Below are 14,371 nucleotides of genomic sequence, written 5' to 3' on the forward strand. Positions count from 1 at the left end.
GAATGAAAACCCAAAATCCCTGTAAATGTTCATTAATACTAATAAAATTTAATAATTAAAAAAAATACAAATTTAACTCTTCTGAAGTTCCCAACTGGTAAGTTGGTCAATCACTCAGTTACCAGCCACTCAACAAGAGAACACCAGGCAGAGTCCTCCCACTGAGATTTATAGCCTTAGAAACGCAACTGAAGGATCAACTCAGCAGCAGGGGTCACAATTTTGGATTAAACTAATATTCAGTTTTCATATTGCTGTCACCATGCAAACAGCACTCAACTAAATGATTCTGCTTCAGCTGAAGAGGCAATAATTTCATTTCTTTTTTGTACAGCCTTTTGTCTTCCCCCTCTGGAAAATGGTCTCATGTTTTTACCTGCTCTAATATCTAAGTTATTATATATGGATCATTTATTCTCAAACTCTAAAAGAAAGTTCACAAGTTAAGCACGTCAGTAACATCTATTTTTCTTTTTTGCACAAAGAGCCTGCCTGCAGTTCCATGCTCTTCCCTCTCACTCCCCTTCCCAATCTGGCCTGTTGTTCCTCTAATACAGCTCTAGGGTCACAACTTCCTCTTAGGGACCATTGGGAAATGATTATGACGAGGGAGTTTTTTATTACTGCAGTGCTTCAGAGCCACTAACAATACGGGAGAAATACTATGAATGCTCAATACCCTGTCATGTGAGGGGCAAATGCCATGTAATGAAAAAACTGTCCCTTTCAAAACAAAACCACTCTCTCCTTGCGGAGCACCGTAGATCACCAGCTTGTTCTCATGTCAGGGCTCTTGCTCCCCGGTCTCCTCTTCCGAGAGCTCTTTTTCCACTCTTTATCTGGCCAACTCTTACTGTTACTACAACAGGAAAGACTGTCCAGCATGAATGGAACTTCTTATTAAAAACAGTATAGCTATTCATACTTTTACTTGGCTGTACTTATTATGACTCTGTAAGTTAAACGTTAAATGAGTGTCTTTCAAAATAGGTTTAAAGTTCCAAGAGGGAAGGAGATAATCTGTTCAGTGCTATATTCCCTCTCTCTCACCTCCCAATAAAAACTTCAAACCTGCCGCTGTCAAGTTTACTATGATTCAACATTATTCTTTAGGACAAAGAAGTGCTCCAGAGGGTTTTCAAGGGTATAATATTCCTGGAAGGAATCTACCCCATTTTTCACCCATGGTTGATGGATTCCAATCACAGAACTTCTGGTTAGCATTCAGGTCCTAAACCATTCTACTACCAGGGCTTTTGCTATAAACCCCGTGCTTAGCAAAATACTTGGCACATAGATCCTCAATCAGTATTTGTCCAATGAATAAAATATGAGTTCACACACATTCACAGTCAATCTTTTAATCCATTTCAGATTAACAACAGATTAATAGAAGAACCTTACTTGTAGCAACAGTTTAAATTTTATTTCCTGCTTCCTTTGCTAAGAAGTATAATGATACCTTGCTCTGCTGCCTCCTTATTACAGAACATGGCCTGTCTTGATATCTTTGGGCTCCACACATGAATTTGTCTTTCACCCAATCCTTATCCTACCTTTTAATTTCTTTGTAAGAAAGAAATTTTCTTTTTAAAGTTTCCATTCTTCTTTATTCTTTACATTGTACTAATCGATTCTGTGGAAATTATCGAACAATATCACTAGTCAAACAATATCACTAGCAAAATCCTCCTGAAGATTATCCAGAAAATACTTGAACAATACATTGACAGAGAACTACCAGAAATACAGGTTGGGTTTAGAAGAGTTCGTGACACTAGGAACATTATTGCCAATGTCAGATGGATCTTGGCAGAAAGCAGAGAGTACCAAAAAAATGTCTATCTGTGTTTCAATGACTATGCAAAGGCATTTGACTTTGTGGATCACAGTAAATTGTGGATAACCTTGAGGAAAATGGGAATCTCAGAGCACTGGATCATGCTTATACTAAACCTATATTCGGAACAAGCAGCAGTCCTCAGAACAGAGCAAAAAACACTGGATGGTTCAAAATCAGGAAAGGAGTGTGTCAGGGATGCATCCTTTCCCCCTATCACTTTAATTCATATGCAGAACAGATCATTTGAGAAGCAGGGCTTTATGAGGAGGAGTGTGGCATTATGATTGAAGGAAGACTCATTAACAACCTATTATATGCAGATGATACAACCTTGCTTGCTGACATTGAGGAGGACTTGAAGCAGTTGGTGCAAAAGGTAAAGGACTGTAGAAGAGATTGACATTATTAAGCAATTATAGCTTGCTCGGATCCACAATCAACACTTAGCACCACCAGTCAGGAAATCAAAAGATGGACTGCACTGGGAAAATCTACTGTCATGGACTTCTTTAGAGTGCTGAAGAGCAACGATGTCAGTCTAGTTACAAAGGTGTGCCTAATCCAGGCCATGGTTTTCTCCATTACTTGTTATGCTTCAGAGAGTTAGACAATGACTAAGGATGACAGAGAAGAATAGACACTTTCAAGTTGTGGTGCTGGAGAAGAGTCTTGAACATACCATAGACTGCCAAGAAAAAAATCAGTCTGTCTTGGAGAGGGTGAAACCAAGTCTCTCCTTGGAGGCTAGGATTTTGAAGTTGTGCCCTACTTACTTTGGGCATGTGGCCAGGAGAGATTGGTCCTTGGAGAAGGACATCATGTTCAGAAGGGTGGAAGGACTGCGCAGGAGAGGGAGACGCCAGATGAGTTGGACTGATACAGTAACTGGGGCAATGGGGGTTGGTGTGTTGGGAGTTAGTGAGATTGGCTCAGGACAGGGAAGGGTTTAGAGCTGCTGTACGTAGGGTCACTATACTTTGCAGGCAACTCAACGGCACACAACAACAATAATATTCTATGACAGGTTTGGAAGCAGGAGTGACATACACTTCCTAAATAACATGCCTCTGGAAACTTGATGAACATTGATAAATGACAATAGTTGTAGAGAGGCTTTAGGCCTTTTGCTCATTGGGTTGCTACAAGTCATGCTCAACTCGAAGGCAATCAACAACAATTTTATCCTGAAACTCCTTCTACAAGACAGAATGACACACAGTGACTATACAACGGACTAGAGCATTCATTGATGGGGATGATAGTGCAGGGTAAGGCAGGGTTCAGATCTGCTGTTCACCGGGTTGCTATGAGTCAAAGTCAACTTGGATGGCACTTAACCACAACAGCATTCTATCCCATGGGCTACCAAAACAACAAACGAGTCAGTGCTAGAGAGAGTAGAAGCAAGGTGCTTCCCTGAGGCAAGGATGGTGAAAGTTCACTTCATGTATTTTGGGCCTGCTGTCAGCAATGGCCAGTCTTTGGAAACAGACATGCTAAGGGAAGGGTAGAGGGTCAAAGAAAGTGAGGAAAGACCCTCAACAAGATGGCCTGGCACAACAATGATCCCCACAGGCTGGAGCACGATGGAGATCGTGAGGGTGGTGCAGGACAGAGCAAGGTTCAGAGCTACGACGAGTCTCAGCCAACCCGAGGGCAACTAATATAAACAATACTTAACTCTTTCTGACAATTCTTTTTTTTTTTTTTCTAATTTTATTTTATTTTCTTGTTTGTGTACAGTCAAATCAGATATGACTGGTACAGGAATAAATTATTCCTCCTTTTTCAGCAGAGCATCTGGTGGATTCGAACCATGCACCTCTGGGATTGCAGTGTAGCTTCCCACCACTAGGCCACCAGAGCTCGCCTCTTTCTGACAATTCTTAACTGCTAGCTGTTATGTGCTGTCAAGTCGGAACCAACTCATAGCTGATCCTCCAGCAGGATGTCAGAGGCTGTAAACCACTTGAGAGGATCCTCTTTCTCTGTAGAGCAGCTGGTAGATCTGAACTGTCTGTGGGTTAGCAGCACAACTCCTTACTGACTAGATCACCAGAGCTCCCTAATGCCTAACTCATGTTCTCTTTAGTATTTTCTGGAGTCTCCATAACTATGTCCTTTAATCTCCAATCTCAAGTCAGAATCTCCTTTAGAAATTCTATCTACCTCACGTGCCACTGCGTGAATTCTGACTCATATGCCCCTAAATGACAGAGAAGAATGGTCATAGGGTTTTCCAAACTATAATCTCTCTGACAGCAAAACACCTGGGAGGTTTCTTTCAGGAGAAGCTGTTAGGAGATCTCAAAGTGCCTATTAGTCAGTTATAAACATTAGCACACCTCAACCCAAACTTATTTAAGCTAACTTTGGCCATATTTGATAAGAGATTATAATTGTTAAAGGTTTTTTAATAGCTTTTTTTTTTGTTTCACTATTACAATTACAGTTTTAGTGTGAATTTTTATACTGATTTGTATTTGATGGAAGAAATGCTTAACCTAGGAGCTTGCTACATTGTTAAGATTTCAGATATCTGAATTCTGTTTTTTTAAAAAATTTTATTATTTGTGTGTGTGTGTACCGTCAAATCAGATTTGACTGGTACAGGAGGAGACTGTTCCCCCTTCTCCAGCAAAGCATCTGGTGGATTTGAACTGCTCACCTCTCAGATTGCAGTGCAGCTTCTTGCCACTAGGCCACCAGAGCTCGCTGAATTCTTTAAATAGTTTCATGCATTGAGGGAAGTCCGTGACCAAAGAAAGAAGTTAAAATCATCACTTCCTAGATCATTTTCAAGCCTGTAAGTGACCTTGAACAACTAAAAAATCATAAACTAAAGGTCACCTACCTTGTGCATTATAACTTGTGTTTTTGGATACTCTCCTTTGGGCTTCAGGGTCTCCTTCTGCCATATTCACCAGCCACACCATTGTTGCTGTAGAGAAAGACAAAAGTCCAGGTAAGCACTGGAAGCACAGAAAGATAATACACAGATAGGAGACTATCATCTTTCACATAAATCACCAATCTTCCTAATGATACCTTAAGAATTCTTAACAACTAGAGGTGCACATCAAAATCAAGACAGATAAAAAGTTGTCTTTGGCAGTGCAGATAAGAGACAATTTTGAAACAGAATTTTACCACAGCATTCACATTTCCGTTGTCATAGAAAATTATTCATCACCATATATAATGTCCCAGAAAAGCAGTCGGAAAAAAAAAAACCTCGAAAAGAAAACTATTTCAATCTGTAAGATTCCACTTGGACAGTAACTAGAGCAGGTGAGTTCATAAAGCAGCAGGAATTCACCAAGGAAAAGAATTTATTGACACTACATTTGAAGACTTATCTGGGGCTAAAAGCCTCCACTAATAATAACTCTAAACATACAAAGTTTCCTTCATATTAGATTTCAATTCTAGACTAGTTAACATGCTAAACTCAGTTATGTATAAGAAGTATATAGGGGGGCATTTTCCATGTTCCTTCTACACATGTACATACAAACATATAGATTTACATACATCTTTCTCTGTCTGAGTTAGGAGACAAAGTGAATACTTTAAAATTGCACTGCTTCTATGTAGAAACGAAAACCAGCACAATTCTTTTGGAGGGGAACATCTAGCAAAACTACATGTCTATCTTTTCTTCAAATTATGTTATATTAGTTTGCTTACAAATTTGTATACATTGTGTTTCACATTATTCTTCTTTTTTTTTCCACATTATTCTTCTTCATTCATATTGTGCTTCATACAATCATTCCTATTTATTATGTTTTATAAAATTAATTACAGTTATACTAGTCCACCATAACCCCTTTTTATACATTAGAAATACATTACCTGTATATATAAGTTCACACATTATAAATACATTACTTTTATTACCAGGATTCTCACTTGTAGGAATTTATTCCAATAACACACCAACAATAACACGAAACTACCCCTAAGTGTGTGCTCTCTAGGGTTACAGTAAGAACCAAATGCCAGTGCAGCATGAACCCAATCTGGTCACAGCGAGTAATTTTAAACAAGGCACCTGGATCTATGTTTCCCTGGCTTTTTATGACTATGCTTACATAATTATATCCATGTTTTTATATCTGATTTCTGACACCCATATTGGGCTTTAAAAGTGATTTATGAAAGAAATGTATAGCCAAAGAGGCTAAAAAATTCTGTAATTCTTCAATAGTGCCTTTTCATTTTGAGGTTAAACAAATTCTATCATACAGTATAAATATGATCAAAGTCAACATAATTAATAAGCAACACATTGTTTAACTATATCCAAATCTAAAGAGAGAAAGAAAAAGACAAACTCATTATGCCCAAAGTGTATGGGTCTCTGTAGCCTTCTTTGAAATGAACCCCAAAGCCCAGGTTGTATGTTCCACAAAGGAAGAAGATACCTTCTTCAGTGCTGTATTCCATCATCTTACCTTCAAAAAACTCGAAACTCGAGCTCCCAACTATTTCCGCCTCACTGTTCCATAGGATTTCTGAGACTGTAAATCTGCATGGGACCAGACTGTCTCATTTCCCCCCAACAAAATGGCTGAAGAACTTGAGTTTTAGTTAGCTCAAAACACTCAACTAACTGTGCCACCAGTCCCATTCTGACAATGAAGAGTAGAGGTATCCATTTTTTCCCCTGTATGGAAGTATTAAAACTATAGCTACAAATAATTTTAACATTTAACATTATAACAGAAACTAAGAGTCAGTAAATTTTTTTCTGTAAACATTTTAGACTTTTCCTATAAGCATTTCAGTATACTGGGCCATATGGTAAATATTTCAAGCTTTATGGGCCACATCTGGTAGTGTCTGTACTGTGGTGGTGTTTGTTTTGTTAAAATATTTTCTTTGGCATATGCAATGGGGGGAAAAAACAAAGGTGGGAAAGATCAGAACTTCCAAGCAAAGCAATATTTCTCCAAGTCCACAGTCACCTCCCTTTTTTTTTTACAGATGTTTCTTTTTTTTTAAATTTTTTTTTCATTAATTTTAATGAAAGTTTACAAAGACTTAGGGTTTCCAGTCATTCACTGTTGCACTTTTCTCCCTACCCACCTCTCCCCCTAATTCACTCTTCTTGAAAAGAAAAACTCTTTCATTGTTATGCAATCCCTACCCCCCCAAGTCCACTCCACTATGCAGCCTTTACTCTGGACTTCTGTAATGACAAGAATACCCATTCATATGTCCCTTTTAAACAGTTCTCTCTCTCACCTGTTTCAATGCCATATACATCATTCCTCCCCTCCTTTTCTGTCTTCCCTCAACCATGACGTCAGTCCTGTTTTACAACAGTGGCCCTATGCAGTATTTGTCCTTTTGTAACTGAGATATTTCACTCAGCATAATGGAATAATGTCATCCATTTTGCATAATATTTCATGAGTTCCTTGTTTTTCAATGCTGTATAGTATTCCATTGTGTGAATATACCAGAGCTTCTCTATCCATTCGTTTGTTGATGGGCACTTGAGTTGTTTCCAGCTCTTTGCTATTGTTAACAAAGCCATAATAAACTTGGGTGTGCATATATCTGCTTGGGTGGTGGTTATGGTTTCTTTAGGGTAAATTCCCAGTAGTGGAATTGCTGGGTCAAATGGTATACCTATTTGCAACTTTTTGAGAAAGCACCATACAGCGTTCCATAGTGATTGCACCATTTTACACTCCCACCAACAGTGAATAAGGGTTCCAGTGTCTCCACAACCATGCCAGCATTTGATGTTTGCTGTTCTGGTAAATTTTGCTCTTCTTACTGGGGTCAGATGATGTCTCATGGTTGTTAGTCATCTCCCTGTTTAAGCAATTCTTTAAAAATGTAAAACTCCTTCCTCATAGGCTGTACAAAGAGAGGCCATAGTCAATATTTGGCTAAAGGAAATAGTCTGTGGGCTTCTAACAAAAATTAAAGCATTAAACTAATATAATCTGTTGAGTGAATTATAATTTCTACTATTTCTTAAAAAAAACAACACCCACTTTCCCTTAATTCTTCACACCAAATAGCTTAGATCAATAAGAAAACTATAAAAACTAATACACTTTAGCATCTCCCTTACTTTCCTGACAACAGATCGTAGAAAAATGTTCATAAAAATGTCTTCAATTGTTAGCTTTAAGTTTAATTAAGCTACCAGAGGGGCCGACCTCTGCCAAAGCAGAGTTAGGCAAAGAGTAGGTGTGTGCTGCAAACAGTAGATGTGTGTGTCTGAGACTCTTCTGTAAAATGAATAGCCTCAACTGGGCGGCAGTCTACAAATGCACATAAAGACTGTATTTTTAAAGATTATCTGATAAAGTTGATTGAAAACTTTCCATATTTGTTTTTATATCGAAGCCAATGGATCCCAAGCCATTCTGCCCGATGAGTCCAATTTTGGAAAGCAGTGTTCTACCTACTTGTTGAAATTCTATACATCCTGAAAAGAGTCAATTCAAATGCTGCCTATTCCATGAAGCCTTCCCTGGTTCCCCAACTGACTGATGTCTCTCTTTTGAACTCTCTCTGCACTCTGTGCCTCTTATGAAACTTTGCTTTGGATATTGCATATTTATATACTTATCTTACCTCTGACGTCCAGTCAAATGAACTCTGAGAGAAGGCAAGGCGTATTAATCATATTTTTGTTCTCTATGTTTTTTTATGATTGTTAGGTGCCATCAAGTTGACAATGACTCACTGTGACTCTATGAACAACAAACATGAACTCTGCCCTGTCCAGTGCCAATCGTGGAGTGGAAAGTTGCACTGCCAACCCAAAGGCAGAAGGTTCGAACCTATCAGCTATTTTGCAGGAGAAATATGGGCAATCTCCTCCTGGTTAATTAATAGTCTCTGTAAACCTGCTGGTTGGTCACCTTGACTTGGCTCTGACTTGCTGTCATACAACAACAACAAAAATGCCCTGTATTTACTGAAAGACTAGGAAGAATATAACTCAGAAACAAAAACCATAGCAAACACATACTAAAGAATACATACAACTAACACAATAATTAGGGTGAGATTCATCTGCTATTGACACAATAACTGCAACAATGGGCTTGAACATAGTGGAGAATGTTAAAGATGGTACAGAGTAAGGGTTTCATTTGTTGTTCACAAAGTTGCTATTGGTCAAATTCAATGGCACCTAATAAAAACATATACAGATGTTAACAAATATAACATATACATGTATGTTATTGTTCGCAGGCGACTCATAGCAATCCTATGTACAACAGGCCTAAACCCTGCTCTATCCTGTGCCAATCTTACTGTCTCTGACACACCTATACCCATTACCCCAAGTACAGGTTTTGCATTAGCACTATCCGGGATACCCATTCTTCTCAGAGTCACCCACAGTTTGTTGAGATCCACACAGTAAAACGCCTTTGCATAATCTATGAAACACAGACACATTTCTCTGGTACTCCCTGCTTTCAGGCAAGATTCATTTAACATTAGCTAAAATATCCCTAGTACCACCACCCCTTCTAAAGCCAGTCTGCACTTCTGGCTATATTCTCTGTTGATGCGCTGTTCCAGTCGTTTTTGGATAATCTTGCTTGCATGTGGTATCAATGATATTGTTTGATAATTTCCACACTCTGTTGGGGCACCTTTCTTTGGAATGAGAACAAATATAGTGGTTATCATCCAGATTTCTTGACATAACTTGGTGAGCACATCCAGGGCAGCATCTGTTAGTTGAAACATATCAATTGGTATAACAGCAATTTCTGGGGCCTTATTTTTTGCCAATTCCTTCAAAGCAGCTTGAACTTCTTCCTTCATCACCATAGGCTCTTGCCTATGTTGCTTCATGAAATTCTTGTTTGCCAATTCCTTTCGATGCAGTGACTCTGCATACTCTTTCCCTCTTCTTTTAACACTTTCTGGATCATTTAATATTCTGCCCAAAGCATCCTTAAGTATAGTAACTCGAGGTTTGAATTTGCTCTTCCTTGAGCTTAAGAAATGCTGAGCGAGTTCGGCCCTTTTGATTTTCTGAGTCTAGCTCTTTGCACATTTCATTGTAATATTTTACTTTGTCTTCCCTCAATACCTTTTGAAATCTTCTGTTCAGCTCTTTAATATCTTGAATTCTTCCCTCTGCTTTGGCTTCTCGGCGCTCTAGTGTAATATTCAGAGTCTCTTCTGATATCCATTTTGGTCTTTTCTTCCTCTTCTGTCTTCATAAGGACCTTTTTTTATTTGCAACTTTTTGAGAAAGTGCCCTACTGACTTCCAGAGTGGTTGCACCATTTTACACTCCCACCAACGGTGAATAACGGTTGCAGTTTTCCACAACCTCGTTAGCATTTGTTGTTTGCTGTTGTTAAATTGTGTTATTCTTATTGGGATGAGATGGTATCTCATAGTTGTTTTGATTTGCATCTCTCTTAGAGTGAAGAGATTTTGAACATTTCTTCATATTTTTGTTTGCTATCTAAATGTCTTATTTCGTGAAGTGTCCGTTTATATCCTGTGTGCATTTTGCAATTAGGTTGTTTACCTTTATCTTGTTGTGGTGACAAGATTTAAAATGGGAATATTGATTCTCCAAGCTCTGGTGGCAGAGTACAAAGCATGTCAGGCTGCCAACCAAAAGCTAAGTGTTTCAAATCTACCAGCTGCTCTACATGAGAAAGATGTGGGTAAAGCCTCAGAACCTTCCTGGAGAGTCACTACTACTCAGACTTGACTGATAGCAGCTGGTTTAATCTCTAAATTTCTTCTCTTTCCATCCACCCCGGAAACTATTTTTTTTTTTTAATTTTTTTATTATTTTGTGTGCGTGTACCGTCAAATCAGATCTGACTGGTACAGGAGGATATTGCGCCTCCTTCTCCGGCAGAGCATCTGGTGGATTCGAACCACGTTCCTCTGGGATTGCAGTGCAGCTTCTTGCCACTAGGCCACCAGAGCTCCCCCCCACCCCGGAAACTATTAAACAAATGTCAAGTCTGATTCAACATCATTCTGACATACTTACAGGAGTAAATAAGAGCTGGAAAGAGGGTTTCATTTCTTTCCTGAGCAGTTTCAACCAGCATACGAAGTGGACCTTTTGGACACAAAACAGCCACCAAATCTAAAAAGAGAGAAAATAGAGAAGATATCTGTTAAAATGGACTAACACGTAAAAGGGACCCCTGGCGTTGCACTGTCAACCCAAAGGCACACAGTTTTGTGTTTTTTTTTTTCCTATAATTATATTTTATTAATTTTCATAAACATTTACAGAGATTTTGGGCTTCCACTCATTCATTGTTGCACTATTCTCTCTACCCTCCTCCCAGTTTGTTCTTGTCCAAATGCCACAGTGCTTGTCAAAGCCAGTTCTGATTAATCTTCTTTGTCAGTGTGTCCTTTGCCATTCCCTATCACTCCTCCCTGAGAGAGACTTCACCCTGAGTCATAAGGAAAAGGGGACGGCGTATTCTCTTAGCTACTTCCTGCTGAAAAGGGACGCTGTGGGTTTCAGGGTGAAGATCTTCTCTCATTACTCTAAAGGGCCCCTTTGGTAGTAGGAAACACATAGACTATTATGGAGATTGATTTTGGAATTCAGATGCACTCTTATTGATTGTGCTTGGCTGTACATGTACATATCCTTCAAGATGTATCATGGGGGTGTTGCAACCTAGAAGACACAAATTTGACTAACAAGTTATAAGTACATGAGTCCAAAAATTATGGAAAAGTAAAAGAAAAGATTCTTTCATTGTTTTACAAACACTCCCCCAGGTCCCCTCCACCATGCAGCCCTCGCTCTAGTCTCCTGTGATGACAGAAATACCCAGTTACATCTCTCCACCACCTGCGCCATGGGAGAAAGATGGACAATTTCCTTCCATGTGATTTACTGGTTCTGAAAATCTGCTAGATTTTCAGCTAGAGTGTCTGCTATGAGTTTGTTTCAACTCAAGAATACATAACAACAACAAACATGTAAACAAGTATTAGGGAATTAGGGAAGAATTAACCAAAGGAAAAAATTTAAAAAAAAATCTTTTTTGAGACACAAAAGAAGTATAGTAAACTTAAAAATATGCAAAACTACATAATAATGTAAGATTTCTAGAAATTTCATTTTTAGTGTGACTGTTATGTGCTTAGTTTTTGTAATGTATCAGCTGTGGATTCTAGAAATAAGTCTCACTATTCTGAAGGAAAAAGGAAGAGATAACAAAAATAGTACTGTGCCAGAGCAGTGGACAGGTTACAAGCAGCAGAAATGGGAACAAGGTAATTTCCAAATAATGAGAACTAAGAGCTACAAACAGCAACTTGAGTAATTTAATAGAGTGGATTTTTTTTTCCTTTACTAGTTTATTTACAAAATTCAAATACAAATTTGAATAAATTCTTTTCATTTCCCTTACAGTCCCACCCATCAAATAAAATCATACAATCTGATGATTAATCCGCCCTCCCCCCTGCACATCCACATCCCTCTGCTTTCACCCTCTCCCATCCCTTTTGGATCCTTTTAGACATTCTACAATAATGGTTTTATACAATATTTATCCTTGTGGGACTGAGTTAGTTCATTCAGCATAATGCTCTCCAGTCCCTCCCAAGTTAAATAATAATTTACAAAATCATTGCTCCTGCATACTGCATAGTATTCTACTGTGTGAATGTACCATAATTTCTCAATCCATTCGTTTGTGGTTGGACATCTGGGCTGTTTCCATGTTCTTACAATGATGTTTAACAAGCTCTCCAAGATTCGAAGATGAGAAGAAGAGCGAAGCCCCTATCTCTTTTTAAAAAATGGTGCGCATAATCTACATTTTGCTACAATTTTTTTAAAAAGTAAAAGCACATGTATTTCAAGAATACAAATAGGAAGCTGAAGCTGCAAGAACCTGAGTTATTTCCGAACATCACAGAAAAAAGAGATAGACTTTGACTCCAAGTCTATGGCTCCCTCCAGGAATCCACCATTAAGTTCAAATGGGAATCGTAAAAAAACATTTTTTTAAGATATTTTTCATTTGGGGTCTAGTCTATTTGGTGTTCACTGTGCTTCTTGAATGTGGATTTCCCTATTAATTTTCTGAAAGTTTCTATGAAATAAAAGCTACATTTAACTTACATACTGACTGGTTATAGGTTGTGGATGCCATATTTTCCTTAAGAAAAGGAAAACACAACAAAGTGAGGCATTTCTGTGACTGACAATGCCAATTAGGGTTTTTACCATATACTGAAATCACAGCCAAGATGAGCCAGGCAGTCCATTCAGGGAGGTACTTGATGAACACCAGGGCCATGAGGGCACTGATCATAATGAGATATGCCTGCTGGAGTCGAAGCGGTCCTTTCCAGTGGATGGAAATCATCCCCACTACACCGAAGTTCCAGATCAGGAGTGCAACAGTAATATAGTCCATGGCAACATTGTAGGTTTTAAACACTTCCCTGAAAAAAATGAAGGATTTTAAGAGATGTATATAAAACAACATTTACCAAAGCATTTGGAACTATGGGTTTCATAAATTATATATTCATATTCCATTTTCATATTTTTATTATAGTCAGAATCAACTATGCTAATGTTTAGTCAATACTTTTCTTCATATTAATTCACTTTTATACTTAAGTAAAACAGGACATTTTTTAACATTCATGTAAATGGGAAGCCTGTATTATATCCCATTAACTGTAAAAATAAGTATATTATGATTTAAAAATGAAAAGGAAACCATACATCTATTTCTCACTCAAAATCAGACTATACTTGGGAAAACTCTAGTTTAAAATATTTGAAACAGAAAAAAGGTAAGGATACACCAATTTTTTTTTAATAGGATTTTTGTTTTTAAAATTTTTTTAATTTTATTTTATTATTTGTGTGTGTGTGTACCGTCAAATCAGCTCTGACTGGTACAGGAGGAGATTGTCCCTCCTTCCTCAGCAGAGCATCTGGTGGATTCAAACCGTGCACCTCTGGGATTGCAGTACAGCTTCTTGCCACTAAGCCACTAGAGCTCCCCCAATGTTTTTATAATTATGACACAAATAGGGTTATTTTTAGGTGATGGTAGTTAATACAATCACAAACAGCCTTGACACATTGTTGCCTAAAAAAAAACAGAAGATCCTGTTTCACTGTAAAATGACAGTGTGTGAGAAGGGAGAACAAAAAATTGGTAAATTAATTCGTGAAAGGATGGATGATAGTATTGGTTTCGTTGGTGAAATTAGAATGTAAATTTTGATAATTTTTACCTTTGTTTTTTATACACCTACGTACCTGAATTTTTACAACCAAAATTTAACTCTTTTCTCATAAAGAACTTTTTAATTAAAAAAAAACCAAAGAAACCCTATCATCTAAAAAGAAAATTATTACAACTGAAAACATGTCCTGAAGACTAGAGCGAGGGCTACATGGTGGAGGGAACCTGGGGGAGGGTATGTAAAACAATGAAAGAATCTGTTCTTTTACTTTTCCATAATTTTTGACTCATGTACTTATAACTTGTTAGT

General features: G+C 37.9%; 1 protein-coding gene across 2 annotated transcripts in view; it reads right to left on the reverse strand.

The window, feature by feature from the left end:
* Positions 1 to 14,371, reverse strand: part of PSEN1 (presenilin 1) — a 75,065-nt gene that overhangs the window by 15,971 nt on the left and 44,723 nt on the right. For both annotated transcript variants that reach the window (XM_006884706.1, XM_006884707.1), the window contains 3 exons: positions 13,080 to 13,300; positions 10,863 to 10,961; positions 4,698 to 4,784 (listed from right to left, as the gene is read on the reverse strand). In XM_006884706.1, the coding sequence (XP_006884768.1) occupies positions 4,698 to 4,784; positions 10,863 to 10,961; positions 13,080 to 13,300 (407 nt within the window). The remainder of the gene's footprint in view (positions 1 to 4,697; positions 4,785 to 10,862; positions 10,962 to 13,079; positions 13,301 to 14,371) is intronic.

The sequence above is a fragment of the Elephantulus edwardii genome, unplaced genomic scaffold, assembly GCF_000299155.1.
Source record: "Elephantulus edwardii isolate Elephantulus edwardi_28Jun2011 unplaced genomic scaffold, EleEdw1.0 scaffold00037, whole genome shotgun sequence".
Classification (NCBI taxonomy): Eukaryota; Metazoa; Chordata; class Mammalia; order Macroscelidea; family Macroscelididae; genus Elephantulus; species Elephantulus edwardii.